Below are 20146 nucleotides of genomic sequence, written 5' to 3' on the forward strand. Positions count from 1 at the left end.
ACCTACAAAGAAGCAGGTTCTCAGCAGAGGCTCCACCCCATAGCATTCCCCAGCCAATTAGGTGTTACCTCGCTGCTGATAACCTGCCACTCAGTAGCTCTGAGCCATTATGGTGACTTTCCTTTGCACTCCCCGACTCCAGTTTCTCCAAGTCTGGAAATTGACCATTTTTTGTAAACCTGACCTGGAGTCTGGGACCAGCCCTGGAAACTGGGAAGTGTCCTGTAGATCTTGAGACACTGCATGTTCTAGTGCTCATTCCTGTTGTTTTCTTGCTACCTCCTTATATTTGTCAGTTCTGTGCTCCTGGCTTTTCTTCAGTTTGTGTCAGCATTTCTCCTTTCCCCTCACTCTTTCAGCATTCTGTCTTTGGCTTCTCTTTTCTCTGCTATATCCCTGGGCCACATCATCCATTCTCACAGTTCAGCAATTATCTCTACTTTGAGCAGGGCTCAAATTGGACTGGGTCAGTAACTCAGCACTTTTTTAAGGCTGACATATCATTCTGCAGAATCTCTCTTTTCTCCCTCCCCTCAACCCCCCAGTAAAAGCTAAGTTGCCAGCCCTTGGGAGAAAACTTTGTAAATGTGAAGTTGGTATAAACAGATGCAGTGTTCCCTGCCTGAAACTACAGAGACCCATGAAACAGCATCTCAGAGAAGTGTGACAATGGGGCATGTTCACTTCTACCAAATCATGGTAACTTGTATTAACTCTGCAACGACCTACACTCAAGTTACTTCTCTTAAGTTAGCCTAGTTTGAGAGAGGGTAGTCACACAGTGAAATAACACTGCAGCTGCATTGTTCACACTGGTGGCACTAAGACTTCTGGGAACATGCCCCGTGGTTCTTTGCAACTGAAGTAAGCTGAGCCACTCTCACTGAATTTTGGGAGAACAGTCTGTCCTTTTTGGACAGATGGGGAAATTCTGGGAAGGTATTGGACAATTAGCATCACTCAAGTGGCACTTAGCCTTTCTCTATGCTGCAGGAGTAGTCATGTTAGTAGCTAATAAAGTGTGCTAACTCATGCTGTTGCCCAAGGGTGGGCAAATTTTTTGGCCCAAGGGCCACATCTGGGTATGGAAATTGTATGGCAGGCCATGAATGCTCATGAAATTGAGGGTTGGAGGTGGGGAGGGCTCCGGCTGGTGATGTGGGCTCTGTGGTGGGGCCAGAAATGAGGAGTTCAGTGTGCAGGAAGGGGCTTCGAGCTGGGGCAGGGGGTTGGGGTGGGGGGCGGGGATGAGGGCTCCGGCTCAGGGTGCAGGGTGGGAGGGCTGGGGATGAGGGTTTGGGGTGCAGGAGGGTGCTTTGGGCTGGGACCAAGGGGTTCAGATGGCAGGAGAGGGATCAGGGCTGGGGCAGTGAGTTGAGGTGTGGGAGGGGGTCAGGGGTGCAGGCTCCAGGCGGTGCTTACCTCAAGGAACTCCCAGAAGCACTGACATGTCCCCGCTCCGGCTCCTATGCGGAGGTGCGGCCAGGCAGCTCTGCACACTGCCCCATCTGCAGGCACTGCCCCTGCAGCTCCCATTGGCCATGGTTCCTGGCCAATGGGAGCTGCAGGGGTGGCACTTGGGATGGGGGCAGCATGCGGCGCCCCTTGGCTGCCTCTACGTGTAGGAGCCAGAGCGGGACGTGCTACTGCTTCCAGGAGCTGCGTGGAATGGGGCATGCCCCTGACTCCGCTCCCCGACTGGAGCGCCGAAGTGGGGCAAGCCCTGGACCCTGCTCCTCCGCGGGAGCTCAAGGACTGGATTAAAATGTCTGAAGGGCCCGTTACGGGTCAGCTAATTACAGTTAAAAGCACCACCACACTTGAGTTAAGGGGTTTTATGTGTGGACAGGACTTGAATTAATATACTAGCGAAGACAAGTCTGAAGAAGAGAGAGGGAGGTCCATAGATCTGTGGAGTCTGAGTTTTTGGTGTCATAAATTAATGGTGTTTGGCAGACACCAGTCCTCTTTCCCTCCCTAACCCCCACCCCTTCACAATTTGACCCGTGAAGTCAGAAGGCCAGAGTGGAGAAGCAGAACCCAGAAGTGTATCTGAGCCTTCCCCCTCCCCCCCAGGGAATCCACCCCACAGGGCTCAGTGGGGCGTCAGCAACTCCAAACTAGCTAATCTATCTTTCATCCCACCCATCCAGAGCAGTGGGGATATGGTCTGCTCTTGTAATGGGTGTGGGCCACGTGCTTTCTCCCCTGCCTCTAATTGCTTCTGTTTGTCCCTCTGCCAGAGGCTGTCTGCGTACTCAGGCTGACATCATTGCATTGGTTACACTCGCATCATGTTTTTAAGCTTTCCTTTTATGGAAGAGGTGATTTTGATGTCATCCTATGTGTCTGGGAGCTGGGGCCCTAGGCATGTATATGTTATGCGTGTGCCTTTAATTTGGCTTACTCATGAGTATACTTGAATCCATTTAGGGAGAACCACGTCTAAGGATCCCAGCAAAGCCTTCATGTTTATATTTTGAATATCTACGCAATGTGCTGTGAGTGGTGTCTCATTTTGGCATCTCCGGTAGGTGGGTGTTGGCTCATGGGCAGAGCTTGGTAGAGCACAGAACTCCTCTCACACATACGTATAATTCAAGTCCTGATTTTTGACTCCTCCTAATCTACCTCTTCCTCTCTGTTCATTTATATCCTTGACTGTATCTCCAACAGGGTTCAGATGTTATGGGAGCCATGTGAATTCCCTAAATAGATGTTTATTCCCTGATGTCTAGCACCAACTTGGATTCAGTTTGGCAAAATTGTTTATCTTTCCTCCTCAAACTCCCTTCGGAATTGTAACATTTCCTCAGTCCAGGGAGGTTAATGGCACATGAGCAGAAAGGATCCTGTAGGACAGGGAGAGTGAGGCTGGCAACTAAGAGACTGCGAGGAAGTGGGGTGGGAAGAAGGTAGCGCTAACAGCCAATCAGCAAAGAGGAAAGAAATCCATAGTTCATAGTAAAGAAGAAAGAGTCTTTCAACATCAGTGATGTCCAGCTAGTTGTAAAGCTGCTGTTCCTCTTCCTCCAGCTGAGATGGTGCGCTGCCGCTCAGTTCCTTGTGCTCCTGCCCTCCTACAGTTCCATAGTTCCTGACTCTTGCTAGGAGGAAGTCCCTGGCCCTAGCCCTGGGATACTGGATATGAATCAGGTGCTGTTACTTTTACATGTAGAATACTGCTTGGAAAACATTAATTAGGGCACAGTTAGGATTTTTTTATTGTATCAGTGTTTTACTGATTGAGAAAGGGACCTTCTGTTTCTTTCCAGTTTAAAGCAAATAGTACAGTTCACTGATAAGAATCCACTCTTCTTTTCCCGAACAGGTCTTTAATCTTTGCTAATTCATTATGGCATCTGGGATTACGTTTATCTCCTCCACTGAAAACTGTTGTTCCAACAAGGGTTCTTGAGGATTAGACTGTATGTTAAGGAAAAATCTAACATCTGGATTTTTTTTTTAAATGGATTAAGAGATCATTATGTTTATATATATTTATTTTAAAATAATACTTTGCATGTATATACGGTCTGCCTTCTGAGGACCTCATAACATTTTACAGACATTAACCTCACATTGCACCTGTAATGTAAGAAATATTTTACAATCGTTAAATTTCAAGTTACAGTTCTAGAAAGTAGGTGAACACACAACTTTGGGCAAATAAGTTTAGAATATTGGCGCATTCCCTTCATTCACCCAGGCCCCTCTTCTCACAGTCCTTGTCAACGGAATTTAAATTAAACAATTCAAACCCATCTCACAACTCATCTTTCGTTAGTAAATATAAATGTCAAGCTATTACATATCCTACTCAAAGGGAGTTGTCTCAGCCATTCAGAGGGCAAGGATTCTGTATAGTTCCTGACCCATAACCATAAAGAATTTTTTCCTTTAATGCATTTCCCTGCACTCTGATTGTGGGTGTCCTGACTTGCATAACCATACAGTTTGCATCCCTATATTCTGGCTGTCGGACAGCCGTTATTAGCCAGTGGGAGTCTAGAGATTTACATAATCACTACACAATATTTTTCAGTTACTGTACTGTGAATATGTAATTCTCTCTACCCTGACAACTCTAATCCCTTTGTTGTCACTGGCTTCTGTGCTCAGAATTATCCAAGGCCTGGCTAGCTTCAGGTTGGTCTTTAAAGAGCTGTTACTTTGAGAGAGCCCTTCATCACTACGAGCCTGTAGAGACCTACTACCCCACCCAAGCTAGGGGCCGTTTCCAACATTACACATCAGTTAGGGTAGAACCCCTCTACCCAGTCTCCCATGTGCACACACCAGCTTCCACCAGGGGACGCTTGCTTACCTTAGGAACCAAAAAGGACCCTTTTCCCATGCAACTATGCTCTCCCTCAGCTCACTACGAGTGGTGACCCACTCCCCACTCAGCCATCCCACAGCCAGAGACCTCAGTACAATCTGTTTGCTCTCACTGCTGTCACCAAAGGTTGTTAGGTAGGGAAGCCACCACCTAGAGGAGCTTCTATGAGGTGCTGGGGCAGGGGAAGCATGGTATGTCAATTGTTACTGGGCCCAGCGGTTGAGGGTGGATGCATTGGTGGATTTGGGGTGTGTGTGGAAAGATTGATAGGTTTTGTGGGGGACCTGTGGAACAGATGGATATTTTGCACAGGAGGGGTGGGAGTGAAGAGAATACTTTCCTCAGGGAATGTTTTGTCACAGACTGAGGTGGAAAAATGTTGAGAGATCTCCTTGTTAAAATGTTGGAAGCACATCACTGCCCTAGAGGTCAGGGGTGAGGCACATCTGTTGGAGGTAGCCTGTTCATCGTGTATCTAGTCTGAAGATAAGAGCTTAGGCCCACTGAGATCAGTCTGGCACTTCTCACAAGCACTTAGGAGAAAAAAATCCTCACCTTTCATGCTGAAATGGGTTTAATATCAGTCGTATGTTTTGAGTTTGTTTCTTCGTCTTTAAAAACGATTTGAACATCATTTTTCTGTATTTAATTAGCTTCATGATTCAGATCCTTTTCTCGGGTCTTGATTTTTTTTTTTTTTTTTTTTTTTTGGCATGTGACATTTTTGTGTGTATTTGACCTTGGCTTTACTTCAGAATAAATGTTTTAAGCTGTTGGTTATGTATTTTGTGTCTTCAGTCAGAGGCTAGGGGCAGACATAACCAGCACTGAGAGAAGTGAACTGTATAAACCACAATTAGAATTGTAGAGCACAGGTGTTTGAAGATCTTATACAGTTGCCAAGCTATTTGTTTCTCAAATGAGTGGGGCTTGGGGAGTGTATTTTGGAGAATAAACAGAGCAGAAGGGCTTCCTTTTGGCTGATTTTTTTTTTTTTTTTTTTTTGAATCCTAGTTCAAATTTTTCCGGACTAGATACATGTGATACCTGTATGGAACCACAATAATGAACAATTTTAAGTCATCTTCTAGTCTGGCTGGCCACTGAATTTACATCCTGTTTCAATGAGGAATTACCATTTAAGAATAACTGTCTTTAGCAGAGAAGCTTTCCTTTGAATGCAGAGCTAGATTTTACAGTTTAAAAACTGAATCAGGCTTTGGAACAAGACCACCTGTAATGATATTAAAATAATATCATCGTTAGCGTCAGGATTAAGGGTAAGTGCTACTGTGGATGTCTGAGGATTTCTGTAGGGAGATAGACATCTTAAATCTGTGCTAGTCATATACAAAGTGTTACTGGAATGAAAAAAATAGTGGTGTGAATAACACCAGCTCACAGCACAAGGCACTTGATGATGTATCTAGAGCCTCAGTGTTCACAGTATTTTGCAATTTAATGCACAGGATTTATATTTTTTCAGTTCTGTATTTCTGTATGCTCCACTGTGTCAGATCTGTATTCTTGGGACGTAAGGTTCCATTAAAAAATAAATAATAATCGTAGGCCCCTGCTCTCCTCCCCGCCCCTCCATACACTCATTTTCTATAATATGGTAATGATATCACCGTAGCAGTAATTACGGGTCATCTTCATTTCTTTCATCTCTGCTGGTTCTGATGGCTTCATTCCTTTGACGAAGAAGATTTGGCTGTGGGTGCTGTGATTATTTTGTTAAGCATTATTCGAATAGACAGGAGTGAGAGAAATTAATCAATCCAAATGCAATTAGCATCATGTTTAACCCAGTGATGGACGTCTCAAGGTGAAACAGCCAGGGGAGTTTCAGACATTATTATTCAATCCAGTGGCTCTTATCTAAATTATAATCAAGAGAGGTTTTTATTGGCTTCACGGAGAGGAGATGTAACTCTTTCCCTGCTCTGAGGGTCAAGGGGGATCAGGCCTTCACCCTCATAGGATGCTGACTGCTGCCAGCTCCTGAAGTGGGAGGTGCTGTAGGAGTTTCATCTTGCTGTTTAGGTCACTTGAAACAAAATAGCTATACGGTCCTCATGTTTTTGACCTGGAACTAGATCTTAGTGGCTCTCTAGGCCTGGGCTGGGATGTTACTGCCCCTCACTGCAAGTTTATACCTGGTCTGGCATTGGCATCCCAGGGATGTTGTGAAGCTTGATAAATTGTTTGCAGAGTGCTCTAAGATCCAAGAATAAAAGGTGTTATAGGAGTAAAAAATATTACTTCATCCAGATGCTCCTTCTGGCAGCTGCTCAATCCTCGGTTACCTTCCCTCAAGCAATTAATGATTGGGTAGATACTCAGTGTCCAGAGATGGTTTCTTAAGCACAAGTTGAACAAAAGCGTATTTCAGGTAGTCTTGTCCTCTGTGAAGGAGATGGGGATGGCATCTGCTAACTACTGTTCTTCAGAGATAACTCCTCCAGTTATTTTCTGGTCTGGGTCTGCTGCATGGGTCCACACACATCAGGACACTGAGATTTTTATCTGGCAGCCATATCAGAGAGAGATTGGGTTAGCAGAGCAGTTAGGGTTCTTTTTATGAAGTGTGAAGGATGAGATGGAGCAGGCCAAATTCCTAACATCTACCAGGTGTTGATGGGACTGGTGGAATCTGGTCATTTTGCTTATAAGTATGCTTGGTAGGAGAGGAGCTAAGACCACCTGGGAGGTCAAAGGGTACAGGACTCTCCTCTTCCATTATCAGAGTTTTTGAAGCAGGCTGACTGACCTCTCTTGCCCTGCTAACAATGCCCCATAGACCTTGGTTGATACAAGCCATTCCGTTGTGTCTTTTTAGGGTTAGTGTAGTAATTTTAATCTTCACATAGTTTACTATTTTAGTTTGTGGTTTTGTAAATAGGTTGCATCTGAGTTTTCTGTCTGTCTCTCCTGGGGCTGATTATCATACAAATGCCTCTGTTCTCCTTAGTACTGCCCCTGTAGTGTCCCCCAGATGCGCTAATAATGGAGCCCATCCAAAGATCAAGCTTTGCCATTGACTTTCACAAGCTAAGACAAGTAAGAATCTTACCCATTGCTCATGAGTGAGCTCTTTCAGGGCCTCCCGTGTGTTGGTGTTGTGTCTTCCTGCCCTAATGCTGTCTGCTCAGTCAAAGAAAAGTCATCCCTATTACAACAGACCTTCTTGGCAAATAAGATAAAAATCACCTCCTGCTGCTCGACTCTGTCTCTCTGCAAGGTAGGCTTCTCCCAGCCTTGGACAGTTCCCCTGGCCATTCTTTGTATTTATAGTCAAGGGAAAGTACTTTTGGTTTTTCATCCCTGTAGTGATATAATAGTTCTACAGTCAAGCACCATGTCTTTTATTAGTTTCCTGGTGTTGTCTGATAATCTGATCAAAGCACAATAATTTAACTGGAAAACTGGCTACAAGAGGGGCACCTGGAAAAAAAAAAAAAAAAGACCTGAGGAAATGGGGAATGTTTTAAAAGCAATCAACAGAATACTGTGGGGGAAGATGGTATGAAATGAATTAGATCAGGGCAACATGTATGAGAAACCCTCATTCCATTGCTGGTTGAAGGAGGGATAATAAATTATTTAAATATGCGGCAGAATTAGAGTATATGATAGTGTGATGTAATCTAAAGGAAAAACTATTATAGAAATAATTCAGAAATATTTTAAAAAAACTTTATTTGGACTTTTTAAAATCTGTAAGGCCAGGTTCTTTAATTACCAGAAGTCCAACTGTACGGGACTCAGAGGAAGAGGAAAACTACAACAGATACATTTTTAAAACCTTTAAAATTTTTCTAAAATAGCCTTTCTTTACCCTCCTCCCCTCCCCCCCAAAAGGGGGGATATTCAAAGTCTGATATCTCAGGATCTTTCAGGTCTAAAACCAATTTCTGTGTTCTTCACTGGGAAGGTGAGAAAATGAGTTTCCAACCCTGAAAAGTAGCAAAATATTTGAATTTAGGTCTGTTACTGGTCATGGGCTGAGCCTGTCCTATATTTTAGTCCAGTGTAATTTTGAGAAATGAATTTGGGGGAGAAAGGAGGAAATGTTTCTTTGTCAGATTGATTGCATTTTTTAATGTCTGCAGTTTGAAGCTGCTCATAGGCTTGTAATGCTAGAATAAGTCCCAGAAGAGATGGATTAGTGAGCAGAGGGCAGGTGTAATGGCCAAAGGTTCGTGATAAATGCAATTTGTCACATTATTTTGTTGCATAGATATCCCCAAATGCCTTGTTTGTGTAATCGTGTGTGTATGTATTTGAGTATGGGTATAATAGTGTGTTTTGGGGTTTGTGTATATATATGTATATCACTTTGGGATCCTTTTGGGTGAAAGTTGCTTATATAAGTGTAAGTCACTGTTTCATTACTGGTTTTAGTACAGTAATCCTCCATTATTTCCTGGCTATCCAGACCTTATGACACAGTTTGTATTGTGTTGTCATATGCATGAGAAGGCTGTTTATGAGATGTTGGGGACCAATGAGAATGGATCCCCATCTCGAGCAGAGTGTTCTTTTCTAATTATTGTCACTAGAAGGAACATCCGGAGCAGCAGTTTTCATTTTGGCTTGGAGGCAAAACATTATGAGTTTTTGTCATTTGATTAAAAGTTACTTAACCTTTAAATTGCTACAGATGTAAAGATGGCTCTTAGTTTCCAATGTAATCGCCTCAAAGTTAAAATCAGGAAAATCTTTGTATAATGAAACCCATATGTCATAGTGAAAGGATGCAAAGTGCTGGCAGAGTGGGCTGCTCTAGCAAGAGATTCTGCACCCAATCTTGTTAGCCAGGGCTGCTTTTGGTAATCCCTCATCTCCTCACTTGTAAGAAATCAATCTGTACCACTGAATCTTTTCAGCTAGCAGCCACAAAATTTACTGCAGGAGGCAGTTTGGGGACAGTTGTAGTAGTACAGGAGCACAAGGCAACAAGGCTAAATGCAGGATTGAGGGATTGAAGTTCTAAAGAAGAGATTATATTAAATCTAACTCCACCCTCCAAGCAAGTGGAAATCACAGCTTCCCTTTTCCACCCTGACCTCTCCTGTCCAATACATGCTCTAAGATCCACCTCTTCCAAGGCAGAAAATTTAATTCCTGGGTCAGGGGTCCCCATTATTTACAGTAGTCTGATGCCAGTGCTTTATGCAGTCCAAGGAAATGGAGTCTGTTTAAGCACTCAACTTTTATTGTAACTCAGGCTGATAACATCTTAAAAAGGTGTTTTTCTGTGGTCTTCAATACTACCCTCCCCCCACCTAACTGAAGAGATTAATTTGTAACCAGGCTATTGCGATCGTATCCATTGTTGATTTTCTATTGTGGTGATAGATGCACAGCATAGGAAGGATTGTAAATTGTGACTTGACATGGAGATTCATGTTTCTATTTTATGCTGCACAGACTCTGTGGTGTCTGTTTGCTGATACAATGAAACCTGCGCTAAAACCCCACCTCCATTAGACAAGTGCCTTGTTTAAGCAACCATTTTAAAATATCCCAAAGGCTTCCAGTACATTTTTTGTCCAGCCTTTTAATTAAAAGATCCACCACCTCTGTCTACTAGGCAACTGGCTTCTGCTGTTCCCTTGGGCAGTCGCTTAAGATAGGTTTTATGGTCTTTCTCTTTGACTGCAATCACTTTTGGAACATGGGGTGGTTTCTTCATTCTCCAGCTTCTACAGCAACCCAGACGACTCCAAGATGCCCACCTGGAAATGCTAGTCCCATCATAAAGAATTTGTTTAACAGGAGCTGGGTAGACGGAGCACTTTTAATATTGGAGACTTTTTTATGGAACACTCGTGTTCAGGAAAGACTCCAAAGCGGATTAAAAAAAGGGACCGAGGAAGGAATAGCCAAGACATTTGAACTCAGAACCCTGTAATCTGGATCTGTCCTGTGTTTACCAGTAATACACTGACTTGTGATTCTTGGGAAGATCGGAGAGTCAGGCAGAGCAGGGAAAACAAAATTGTAAATATTTGTGGAAATTTTCCCTTACCGTTTGGCTGGGATTTGTTTGCATTATGGGGATGTATTTCATGGCAATCTCTATACATATACAAACATGTGGGGCCCTTCTTTTAGTTTTGTCATACCTTTAATAATAGAGCCCTGCCACAGCCCGTGTGCGGAGAAGAGAAATACAGAATAGCAGAAGGCTGCCTCCTGCTCCTAATGGGATTTTGTAGCAGCATGTGCGAGTTTGTTTCAGAAGTCAGAAATGAACAGATGTTGGTATAAATTACCTCTGTGTCTGATGTCTTGCAAATTAAAAGCGCGGTTGGCATCACTAAACAATTTCACCAGGTTGGGCGGGGGGGGAGAGCGGGCGATGATTATTGTAGCAGGTCGGTAAGAATCTTAAGCTACAGCAGAGTAGGATAGCAAGGATAAAGGAATGAAGAATAAAATGAGAGGTCTGTGAATTAATCAGAAATGTTAACATCTCCGATGACAAGTGAACAGGAGGGCACGTGCTCTGGAGCAACCCCCAACCCACAATAATTTCACTCGGAGCACAGAAGAAGTCTATGCTCACTGCTTGATTTATAGGGTGCAACCCTCTTTGGTGGAACAGAGTTGTCATACATGCGTATATCTCCTATATGGGTCTGATTTTTAGGAAATCTTGCCACTCTATCAGCTGAGAATGCTGTAGTTTGATTTTGTGCTTTCTCCACAATAACATTTTACAATGCTGCACTGTTGGATAGTGTCAAACATGGCAGTGTCAGGGAGCTGCTTGCATTGAGGAGTATGTTTCAAACTGAAACCTCTAGAAAACTCACATTTTTACTAATCACATGCTTGGATTGTTTATAACAATATAATTCCGAACCAAAAAAAACAAACTACCCTCTGCCCTTCTCCAGCTCCTTCCATCCAGGAGCCTCAGAGCTCTTTATTGGTATTCGTGCCCTGGGAGGCAGACAGATATTTTTGGAAAATATTTTGGGAAAATTGAGGAGCAAAAGGAGTAAATGGTTTCCTGGGCTCGCAAAATGAATCAAGGGCAGGGCTGGGAATAGATCCCAGATTTCCTGAATCACGGTCCAGTTCTTTAGACAAAGGACTGTTCTTCAGTATAGTGGGAGGACCCTGTATATTCTGCGATTCTTCAGTCATGGAACCTGCCATAGAGTTCATCCTTTTTCTTGGAATTGTGCTCAAGAATCCACGTTTACATTTTAAAAAAGAAATTTGTAGCCATCATGATTGAAAACATGAACCAGTGTCACTGATGCAGTAATGTCTGCCTGAGTCTGCAGGCAGCCTGAAACAAAAGCTGTGATAGCTGAGATTTGTCCCATTCATGTCAATGGGGGTGTTGACTCTGAAACCTAACCATGCCAATTTAACTGCCAGCATTAGCTATTTCACTGTTGACTGTTTTGGCAGAAACATCCAGCTACTGGATACAGCTTCTTCAGGAAGGGAAGTAGAGATCGGTAGTTTAGGGAATTGAGGATGGCATCTGAGGTCTTTCAATGGTAGGACATGAGTTCTAATCAGCCAGGTGAGTAGTGACCAAATGTCTTTGCCTGATGATGGGTGTTTAGTAGCTTATGTGAAATGAGTCAGGTTTTAGTTCAGTTCCTACTGGACAAGTGGTAATGTCACAAAATCCATCCTCAACTCAGGCGTTATTTGTCATTTTTGCTGTTCCTCTTAGTAGAAAGGTCAAGAACTATGAATGGACCATATAAAAACTAAAATCCCATCTCCTTCCTTGATGGCGCTGTCCAGGTTTGGTGTAGGAAACTTGCACTGCTCCTGTACCTGTTCTGTGAATAAAGGACTCCATGTTCCCTGGGCTGTCAGTCAGGAACCTTTCATCCGCACAAAGCTTACTAAAGCCTTTATTTAGAAGAGCTGAAAAGATGAGGAAACCCCTCTCTCCAGGGTTCGATCACTAATCACGCTGTCTATATTTTGTATTGTGATTGTGGAACAAAGATTGTATTAGGTGGCTCTGCCAGAGCCTATGGGCTCACAAGTCAGAAATGTTTCGTGCAGGAAAGTGGCTGTATAAACTCTGCTGTAATACCGCAACCAGAGATTGATGGTGCCAAGAGTGAGGGAGAGACGTATAAACCTTGCCTTGCTGTATTTAATATCTAGGAACTGACAATGCAAAGAGAGAAGACCAAAGCTCTATAAACTCTACTTTATTACACCATACATAGATGAACTGCATTAAGGGAATATAAACTCCATTATATTGCAGCATCCAGGGAGTAATACTGCCAAGGGAGAGAGAAAATGCTGTCTAATTTCTGTTTAAGATCATAAGCATCCAGGGACCAGTAATCCTGAAATGGAGAGACAGAGCTCCATGATCTCTGATGGATTTTAGCATCCAGGAACAATTGCCCTGAGACAGAGCGATGGAGCTCTGGATTACACCATTCAAAGATTGATCGTGCAAAGACAGAGAGAGATCTTCCATGACCATGAGGCTATCCACAATAGGAATAGAAAGTGTAGGTTGTATATAATGAGACAGGCCATGGGAATTATTGCTGAGCTTTGAAGTTTCCAGTGTGTGGCCTACATTTCCAGGCTGTCAGGAATTCAAGGTGCAGATCGGATTTATCTTTTCATTTAAAAAAATTCTTAGTTATGTGTTAGCACCAGAGCACAGTTCTAAATGAATTTCTGTCCTCTAATTAAATATTATAAATGATCCTGCTCTAACTGTTTGTTTGTTTTACATTAATCTTTTTTTCCGTTGTGATTTCAGCTAGAGAAATGACTCGAGGGAAGTTCCTGAACATCCTGGAGAAACCCAAGAAGTAGCTGCTGCTACTGGAACTCGGGCAAAAATATCCCTGTCTGGATCATCTCACTCCTCACTGCAGATCCAGCTGAACACTATGATTTCCTAGAGAGAAGGATAAAGCTCTTTGCTCTTTAACTACAGAAGCAAACCTGTCTACTGCTTCCACAGCTCTTCTCCTTACTGACGAGCAGCATTCCAGACACTGCTCACAATGATTGCCAGTAGTTCCATCAGCACTGAGACTTCATCCAACCTTTTCGGCACCCAATTGCCAGGAAAACTCAACCTTAGCATGCTGTGGCAAAGTTATGCAGCAATCTTTTTTTACCCATTCAAAGCAGTACATCCCCAGTGGTCTCACTCAGTTGCTTTCAGTGCTGGCATCTATTAAGCCAGGGTCTTTGTGATGCTGGCCAGTACTTCTGGGTGATGCATTGGCTCTTCCATGTGTCTCTTGCCTTAGGAACAGTGATTCCGTGTGTGTAATTTTCCATGCTGAACGCACAATTGCAGTGCTGGATATAAGCAGGGTTCTGGATGAAGACTGACAGTTCTAGGATTGGTTAGTTCTGGATCTGCACAATCATACCCTGCTTACAAGGCAGGTGGAACTTGTTTTGTATACTAGATTCACATTACTCACACCCTTCAGAGAAGAATGTCCTGCAATCAAGGGAAGTCCTTCAATCCTGTCTATACTATTCTGTTCTTCATTCCACAAATACTTGCATCAGGTGCTATGTGTACAGGGAGCTCCATCTCTATGCTAAACATTTGTATGTTCTCTTGTTTAACCTAGACCAATGGTCCATAGAGAGTGAATGAGAAAAGGTGGCTATTACTGTATCATGAAAGAAAATATCCCTGTGGGAACTTCTGCCAGGACACAAACAGATCTATCAGTCCACTTTGCAAATCCAGCTCCGTGAGAGTCCGGCTGAGGTACTAGAGGAAGATTCAGGGTTGAAGGGCAATAATGTTTTCAATTATAGAGAGCTTCGAGGTGGAGCGACTGTCTTGTTCACACCCCCGTGGGGATAATCTTTATAAACAGCATCTGCATGCTTATACTTGAAAATAGAATTCTGATGTTTTCTCACATTATTAGAAAACAGCAGCCCCAGAACTTGTTTCACCTGCAAACATGGAATGTGCATCCCACTCTTTAAGGGAAAAATTGTACTGTAAGCTAGTATCCTCCTGTACAGATTGGGTCTCATTCATCTGGTACTGAAGTACCTTTTAGTGCCTTGAGGCCCATTTGATACTGGAGTACCTTTTAGCACCTTTCCTCTTTCAACATGCTGCTGTGTATCAGTCTTGTGTTTTCAGATTTTATTTTTCTCTATAAGGTTGACACAGCTCTTATTTCACTCTGTTTCCTTTTGCCCCTTAAAATTACGTATTCTAGAGTTAACAAACTGGTCGTTCCTCAGGGCTAAAAAATATCATTAAAGTGTTGGTCCAAGAGCAGTTTTCTCTTTGTTTAAACAGTTTCATACACGTTTTAGCATGTGTGCCCTTTAAATTTAGTCATTCCCCAATCTGCAGTTGGCAGTGAGGTGTGAATTGAATCGGGGCTGTACTTGTACTACAACATTTTAATGGACTGTCCTTGAAGCATTCAATTCTTCTGTCTTCGGGCGGACTCTGTTTTTAGGCCCTGTGCTCATTAGTGAGGAGCAGATCTCTGCTCGGAGCAGACTTCTGAATTTTTACTAAAATTTTTAAAGCCTCTCCATCTTTAGTCTGTGGGTGCCTCCATTTTGTCAACCAGAACTAGGCTAAATTGGGAAAGCTCCTCTTCACTAAGTTTGCACAATTAAGACCTTGTTCTGCAAAGACTTACTCAAGCGCTTAACTTTGGGCATGTGAGCAGTCTGATTGAACTCAATGGGGCTGTACTTGTACACTTGTCTTCGGAGAATTGAGGCTTAACAAAGCAGCTGCATCTCTTGAAAGGAAGGGCAATAGGATAGTAGGATATGCAGAGAAGCTGAGAGTGGGGAGTCAGAGACAGGGAAGGGACTTGCTTAGTTGCTGGTCAGAATGGACATAGATGTAGCTTTGAAAGTATTAATTTAAATTATTTGTTTGTTGGGAATATTAACATTTGTATGTCCAGTTTGGATGTGTTCTGTATATATAGAATGTGTGGCCCAAAAGTGACTGTTGTGAATTTTTGTCCTTTGTTACATGTTATGGAGGTCTACCACTCCAATGCATGAGTTGTTTGGGAAGCTGAGAAGTATAGAGGGAGACCCTGGAAATCTGCTACAAATCTGCATGCCTATTTTATGATCTGGCTGGTAAAATATCTCAAACTTCAAGTAGTTGGTACTATAGCATATAAAAAAATCCTTTCTTTTCCCTCAACCTGTGCAGCAGTACTTATCCTCTAGCTATGGGGCAGCATGTTATGTATGCTTTAGATTCAAGATATTTATTGGTTGTGTACTTGTCATGTATAGAGATGAGTCAGTGATGGGTTTTTTTAATTTAGTATTTTCATGTATTTTTGTGTGTTAGCCAGAAGACTGTAATCTGTCTCTTGTTGCTCTGTGTTCTTATAATAAACAAGTGCAAAGCTTACGTAATGGTGTGAGTTTTCTTGAAACAGCCCTGTGAAATGTGGAAGCTGTGACCAATCGCCTTGGAAATGTTCCTTAGCAACAGGTTCTCCACCATTAAAGTTTAACAGTAAGGCACTTTTCTGCATCCCACTATTATCAGTTTGTGACCAGCAGGTGTTACCTCCTCATTGGTAAATAAGTGGCAACAGCCAAAAAGAACTACGAATTTTTAGCAGCCTTCACAAGCTCCGTTTCTTTCTGCTGTGGTAAGCTTCCCAATTACGGGACTGATACAGAGCAGCAGCAAATGTTTGCAATTGTGTGTGTGTGTGTGTGTGTGTGTGTGTGTGTGTGTGAGATTTTTATTTTATAATGAAAAAAATAAAAAACAGTGAAGTAAAGGAAGAATTAGGAGCGAAGGAAAAACCAAAGCTTGATTGCATTTCATTACATTATCCCAGGGTCGTCATTACTTGATAGAGCATTGTCATGTCTTACCTTCCCCAGTACATTCAAATGTTAGTCTAAAATCCACAGAAATAAAGCTAATAAGTCTTCATATATGTACTGTGCCTTTTAAATGTCAATGTTTTATTTATCCCATTCTATTAGTCCTCTAGCCCTAGAATCATTCAACTTTCAACACGGAAGCATCAGGTGCTGTGCTGTTTGCGCAGCTGAAAGAAATACTTGTTCCAGAAAATCCATGGGCACCTATGAATTAGCTAAAAGAATAGAAAGAGCCAGAGTTAATGGGAGAGAGGAATTAAATTATACCCAGAGCATGTATCACTTCAAAGCATATATTTTTGGAACAGTCCCACAACATACATATATATAGCTCCTAGATTCCACCTCTCATTGCCAGTATTTTCCTATATTACTACTTCATTCATGAGGGTCAGGGACTGTATGTTTATACCTGATTAATTAGATTAAGAAATTTCCTAATCTGCATCAATGTTTTAACCACCCTTCTCAAAATGGGAGTATAATTTTAATGTAGGTATCTGCTCCAAGAAGGAATTCTGTAGCTGTCATATGTTAGGCCTGTGTCATAAATATATTAGTTTGGTCAAAATGTCTCAATATTGGATCATTCATTGGTTCTCTTCTGTCTGGAAAGGGCAGCATTTCAGCAAGAAGTTCAGTGGACATCCTCAGCAAACGGTCCCTCAAAAACTCCACAGCCCTAACCTTCTTGAGATGGGGCTGTTCACAACTTGCCACAAATCGAGGGGGGAAGTCTTCAATTTTGATCTAGAAGCAAGAAGCCCTCACTTCAGTGAACAATGCATTCCTTCGTGGGAGGAGCTCCTCATAAACATTTGCAAAGCCACCCCATTATCCTAGTTAAGACTCTCTTTTTGAATGGTGCCTATAAAAATTTAAGTTAGGCAGCTGGTATTCAGAAAACACTGCCTGTCATGCTGACCAGCATTGTCTCACTGTTCCCTTGTGCGTCTCCTGACTGTCTGTATCCACATTGTCTTTAGTCTTCTACTTCAACTGTAAACTCTTGGGGGCAGCATTTGAAAAGTGCCTAGCACAATGGAGTCCTGATCCATGACTGGGACTAAGTGCTACAACAGTACAAATAACTAGTATAATACATTGGATTCTGGCATTCCTGTCTTTCCCTGGCCGCCTCTCATTCTGAGTATCATTACTAAAATTAGACAGGACAAGGTTCAGGCAATGATAGTTTTGACTTGGATTAATCAGTTTTTATTCTCAGGTCTCCTAGCTCTATACCATATCTGCTATCACAGGTTCATGATTAATCTGTCCATTTGGGATTCTGGCAGTATGAATACTGGACTGTTGTTAATCTCTCTGAATTTAAGTATTCCTTAGAGTTTTAAGAGAGTTTCTTGGAGAGAAGGGAGCATTCAACAACAAGAATGTATACAAGGGAACGGAGAAGATTCTTGCTTGTATTTTTCTAGCTCTATTACAATCTATGGTGTATTCAGAATGGGGTTATTTGGGGCTATTTCAGACAGTCTGGGTTATCCTTGAGTTCTGTTAAGCTCTGATTGGCTGCCATCTCTGCTTACTATCTTCTAGATTTTTGAAGGGATATATCCATATCTTTCCATCCATTTTAGATCCACCACCTTCTAGGGACTTGAAATTCATATTTATGAAGCCAATGGAATCACTGTTTGAGATTCTGGGAGAATACTCTTCATGCTATTGATTCTTGAAGATTTAATTCTTCTCCTATGTTAGCTTCCAAATTCAATACTCTTCCAAAATCTTTAATAAAATGCTTCACAAACCACATACTTTTTGAGATTGTTACTGCCATTTAATCTCTCAAGAATTGGGATCCATGTTGATCAAACTCAAAGGAGAAAGAGAGGTTACTTACCAGTAACACTACTTCATGTAGATTCACATTTAACTCCCTCTATCCTCTTCTTTTGAGCCTTTGCTAAGGATTCTGAAAAAGTAAAAAGGAAGTGATGGGGGCTTGGAATCACTCTCATGTACATCCTTGGGACTAAATATTAAGTGCCATAAGGGGCCAGTATTGTAGCTCCAATGGCTATTGCTTCCTATAGAGTTCTGACGGGATGTTGAAGGATATGTATTCGAAGTATGACTGTCTACTTGAGTAACCTTCTTCTCTATTATTGGCCAGTGGAGATCAGTTACTCCTTGTTGTCCTGTTGGCAGAGAACTAGTGTGGAGTTCATTGTGCCCTTTGCAGAGTAGGCATGACCAAAGTTACACACTTCCTGGAGTAACTGAAACAGTAACAGTATAAATCTCAGCCCAAACTTGCTCCTTGAACCTGGATGTTCTTAGAGTTTCCTTCCACAATCTCCTCTGAACCCAAACATACACATGCATACCCCTTATATCATGGTTGAGATAATTGGATTTACTTGCCAGCATGATAGAACAGTAGGTACCCTGAATCTGAAATAGGGTGTTAGTGCTTATACCTAGGGTAATTCAGCAGAAGAGTCCAGCTTTCCTCTAGGGGGTTAGACTCTGCCACCCTATTACGAAGTCCTACTGCCCATTGGCAGATAGACCCAAAACAAATCAAGGCCAAAGGTTTGTAGTAGAAACCTCTTTCTCAAGCACTTCCTGGATATTTGAGAAGCATTGTCATATATCTATACAACACTTACTGACCTCTTCCTAAGCATGTGTGTAGGCTAAATTGTTGAAATGAGAAAATGCTTATAAATAGTTTGCTCCTTATAAGTAGTTAATGAGGAGCTTGGGCTTTCCTTTGCTATCCTAGAAATTTGTGTCTTTTTTCTGATGTCCCTACAAAGCTGGTTTAATAGTCACCGATCAGTTTTACTACTTTCCCTTGGAACTGGAGCCATGAATCTTCACAATAATTTGTAGTGTACTCAGAGTGAATGTACTACTATGGAATCCTAGTCTTGAACAGTTGTGGGCAGCCGAAAACTGCCGTTTTGTGAGTCTTATCCTTTTTTTAAAAGAAAAAAACTCTGAAGAAATGTAAAATACAAAAAGCTGGGTCTGATCCTGCAAACACCTTTTTCACCTGAGGAGTCTCACTAATGCTTGAGGTTGTAGGGAGGACTTTGAATAATCTGTGATTTTTAGGAAATGTCACACACCAAATTTTCCATACTAGCCCCTATTTTACATTTTCCAGGCTATCTCTGCAATGAAGAGGGTTAAAGATTAGATGTGAAATCCTGGCCTCGTTGACTTTAATTGCAAAACTTCCATTAAATTCAGAAGGGCCAGAATTTATCCCTACCTTTTTAAAAATGAAAGCTGAGATTAGCTTGATATTTTCTCAAAAAAACAAGGTGAGGGAAGGCATATGGCTGAGGATTTCATGGACCCTAATGGCCCGGTCTGGGGCTTCGGGATCCTTTGAGATGAAAGGCACTCTAGAGATGTAAGATTATTCTTACCTGTAGGTCACTGGGTGGGAACCCAGGCATGCACATGCCTCAGTAACTTTTGTATTTCTTATAAATAAGGCTACGTTTATGTCACGGAGGTCATGAAAGTCATGGATCCATGATTTCCAGAGACCTCTGTGACATTTTCTGCTTCAGCCCCAGGGTCTGTGGGAATGCAGCTGGCAGCCAGCGGGGCCCTGGCAGGGTTCCAGCGATGGGGGGCCTCCTGCAAGTTTTCAGAGACAAATGTCAGACTCCTGAGTGGACCCGCCTTAGGGTTCCAGCAACAGGTGCCAGCCTCGTGCGGGAGAGGGGAAAGGGGATGCCTTGGGCAAGCGGCTGAGGTGTCCCATTTTCTCTTTAGGAAATATGGTCACCCTACAGCTTCCAACTGCCATGGGTAGTGGGGAACCACACAGCTCCCAGCCACCAGGATGGCAGGGGAAACCATGGAGCCACAGCAGCAAAATTCTCAGGTCACAACTTCTGTTAATTTTTG

General features: G+C 42.5%; 1 protein-coding gene and 1 long non-coding RNA gene across 5 annotated transcripts in view; one reads left to right on the forward strand and one right to left on the reverse strand.

Moving 5' to 3' along the window:
* The window catches only part of LIN52 (lin-52 DREAM MuvB core complex component), a 72001-nt gene that overhangs the window by 49542 nt on the left and 2313 nt on the right, over positions 1-20146 (forward strand). Inside the window, exon 6 of one of the 4 annotated variants that reach the window (XM_038406435.2) lies at positions 13125-15755. The exons of 1 other annotated variant lie outside the window; for it this stretch is intronic. In XM_038406435.2, coding sequence (XP_038262363.1) covers positions 13125-13180 — 56 coding nt within the window. In that variant the 3' untranslated portion in view covers positions 13181-15755. Of the gene's footprint in view, positions 1-12053; positions 12248-13124; positions 15756-20146 lie in introns of those variants that run through there. 2 more of the 4 variants (XM_043516149.1, XM_043516150.1) reach the window with 2 other exon arrangements.
* LOC122460558 overlaps positions 2141-20146 on the reverse strand; it is a 49482-nt gene continuing 31476 nt past the window's right edge. Inside the window, exons 2-3 of the long non-coding RNA XR_006281932.1 lie at positions 18114-18185; positions 2141-5576 (exon numbers count right to left, since the gene is read on the reverse strand). This is a non-coding gene — a long non-coding RNA (uncharacterized LOC122460558). The remainder of the gene's footprint in view (positions 5577-18113; positions 18186-20146) is intronic.

This window comes from Dermochelys coriacea, chromosome 6 (genome assembly GCF_009764565.3).
Source record: "Dermochelys coriacea isolate rDerCor1 chromosome 6, rDerCor1.pri.v4, whole genome shotgun sequence".
In the NCBI taxonomy this organism is placed as follows: domain Eukaryota; kingdom Metazoa; phylum Chordata; order Testudines; family Dermochelyidae; genus Dermochelys; species Dermochelys coriacea.